Source organism: Mandrillus leucophaeus, unplaced genomic scaffold (genome assembly GCF_000951045.1).
Source record: "Mandrillus leucophaeus isolate KB7577 unplaced genomic scaffold, Mleu.le_1.0 Scaffold1140, whole genome shotgun sequence".
Taxonomy (NCBI): Eukaryota; Metazoa; Chordata; class Mammalia; order Primates; family Cercopithecidae; genus Mandrillus; species Mandrillus leucophaeus.
Genome location: NW_012099655.1, coordinates 109,614 through 112,130, shown reverse-complemented (window position 1 = coordinate 112,130; position 2,517 = coordinate 109,614). Strand labels below are relative to the sequence as shown.

Here is a 2,517-nt window from a genome sequence, read left to right as displayed (position 1 = left end):
GACAACATTACACAAAAGAGGGGCTGGGAAGTCAAGACTTAATCAAGGGAGGCATCAGTAGGTATGGAAGAAAAAGAAGGTGGTCCTGAGAGAATAGTGAAGAAGGACACTAGAGAACTTGTTTCTGCCTGATCTATAAGCCTTTTTCTATCTCTCTTTCAATCTCGTAGGCTCTTACATTGTATGTTATTTATTTTCCCTTCTTGGTATCTGTGAGTCTCTTTATCTTTTAAATTTTCTCTCTTCCTTCCTTCTTCTATTTCTTCCTTCTATTTCTTCTCTTCACTTAGTCTTCCTTCCCATTTATCTTGACTTCAGAAGTGTCCTTTACATAGTAATTACACATAGAAAATAGTAATTTCGTATTTTTACTTTTAACACTAGTAATTTCTACTTTTTTTTATAACTTTAGTCATTATATAACTAAGACTTTTTATTCCCCATCAAAAAAACCCTTGTTTCTTTCTGCATATTTTATCTGATTCTGTTTTCTAAATTGTTAGGGAAAAAATTTCCTAAATTTAAGATACTCTATAAAATAGTAATGTTTTGGGGACTTAGTTTTAGAAAAATCCCTCAGGACATTCTGCCTTTTGAATAGAATAAAGAATGTATGTCAACTGGGATTGAAAATTATGACTGTCTTCATTCCAACATGAAGACAAATTGGCCTTGGCCCGTGCAGCAGGTGATGAAATTAAAATTAGCTACCGACAGATCTAGAGGTAAAACATCACTTCACCGTGATTACATTTCTTAATCTATTGGTGATGATGTTTGATTAAGAAGGGCCTACTAAAGAAAGAAAGGTCAAAAGCATGGCTTAAGTAGTAAGAACAGAAAAATATGACATACATATGAGGAATGTGAAGAAAAATATTTTACATTATTTAATATACAGAAAGCAATATGAAAAAGGAGGGAAATTTTCAAGTGATGAAGTCCATTAAACAAATATCTCATGAAAGAGGGGCACTATCTTTGAATGCAAGATTCAGGAATGGAAAAATAAATAAAAAGATAATATCTAAAAAGAACAACATTTGATATCTCTCATAGAACTAAGTAAAGCTCAAGAATAAGTACACTTAGACTTAGAGTGTGCCAACTCTTCAATATCTGTCCCAACATTGCAATTATCTTTTAAACTTTCACTAAAAACAGCTGACTGACAAAAAAGTTAATTTTGTAGTATAAGATTATTGAACCTGTGAGGTTCAATAAGTGAGTTTACTATCTAAAGAGGAAATTGGTGGCTGCCACTTGCTCCCTATGCTTTTGACAGCTTCTTTGATGTCCTTATTCTTCAATGTGTAAATTATAGGGTTTAGCATGGGGGTAACAACACTGTACAAAACTGAAATCAACCTATCTTTCTTTAATGAGTAAGTTGAGATGGGTCGTACATACGTAAAGATGGCACTGCCATAAAAGAGAAAGACAATGGCCACGTGGGAGGCACAGGTAGAAAAGGCTTTTCGTCTTCCCTCTGAGGAGTGGATCCTCAAGATGGTGGAGATTATGCAAATGTAGGAAAGTATGATACAAAGGAAAGGAGTCCAACCAATGAAGACCCCAATGGATAGCAGTGCCAACTCATTGACAGAAGTGTTTCCACAAGACAAGAGCAGCAAAGGTGGGATGTCACAGAAGAAGTAGTTAATCTGATTGTTGCCACAGAAGGGCAGGCGGAATGTCAACACTGTATGCACCACTGAGTTAAGAAAACCAGCAGCCCAGCATGAGGCTGCTAATTGATTGTATACAACTTTGTTCATAATAACTGAATACCTTAAAGGATTGCAGATTGCAATGTAACGATCATATGCCATTGCTGCCAGTAGGAGAGACTCTGATCCCACAGAGAAAACAAATGCAAAAAGTTGAACCACACACCCCGCATAAGAAATGCTTTTTTTCTTTGAGAGGAGGTGCACCATCATCTGGGGGACATTGCTGGTGGTGTAGCAGATGTCAATAAAGGCCAAGTTCCCTAGAAAGTAATACATAGGTGTATGCAGGTGTGGATCAGTCACAGTTATCAAGATAATTAATATATTTCCTCCCAAAGTACAGAAATAAGTCAGAAAGAAGACGGTGAATAGTAAAAACTGCAATTCATTTGGGTTGGAGAATCCCAAGATGATGAATTCAGTTAGAGCTGTTTGATTCTTTCTTTCCATGATGTTGCCTGGTTTCCTTTCGGGAATTGGGCGAAGACCAGATTATAAAAATGAATCATATGTTGCAATAGCAGTGACCTGAAAAATAAGGGGAAAAAACTGTTACAAATAAAAGTAATCACCATTTATATCAAACCAGAGAAGCAGCATTCTTTTGCAAACCATAGCTCCTACCTACCACGCAACACAGATATAAATACATCCAATGTTTCACCTGCAGATCAAATCTTTGTAAAATACACAACACTGGAAGTTTTAAATTAGAGTACAAAAGGACACCATTTTTCCTAGAGTTCTGTTAATAACGGCTGGGTCATGCTTACCAGCATTTTCT

The 2,517-nt window shown here is 36.1% G+C and overlaps 1 protein-coding gene across 1 annotated transcript; it reads right to left on the bottom strand.

Moving 5' to 3' along the window:
• Positions 1 to 1,217: 1,217 nt before the first annotated feature.
• LOC105551721 (olfactory receptor 5V1) lies at positions 1,218 to 2,255 on the bottom strand. The gene has a single exon (XM_011997078.1). The coding sequence runs from the start codon at positions 2,181 to 2,183 to the stop codon at positions 1,218 to 1,220; it is 966 nt and encodes a 321-aa protein (XP_011852468.1). The 5' UTR covers positions 2,184 to 2,255.
• Between the last annotated feature and the right edge of the window lie 262 nt (positions 2,256 to 2,517).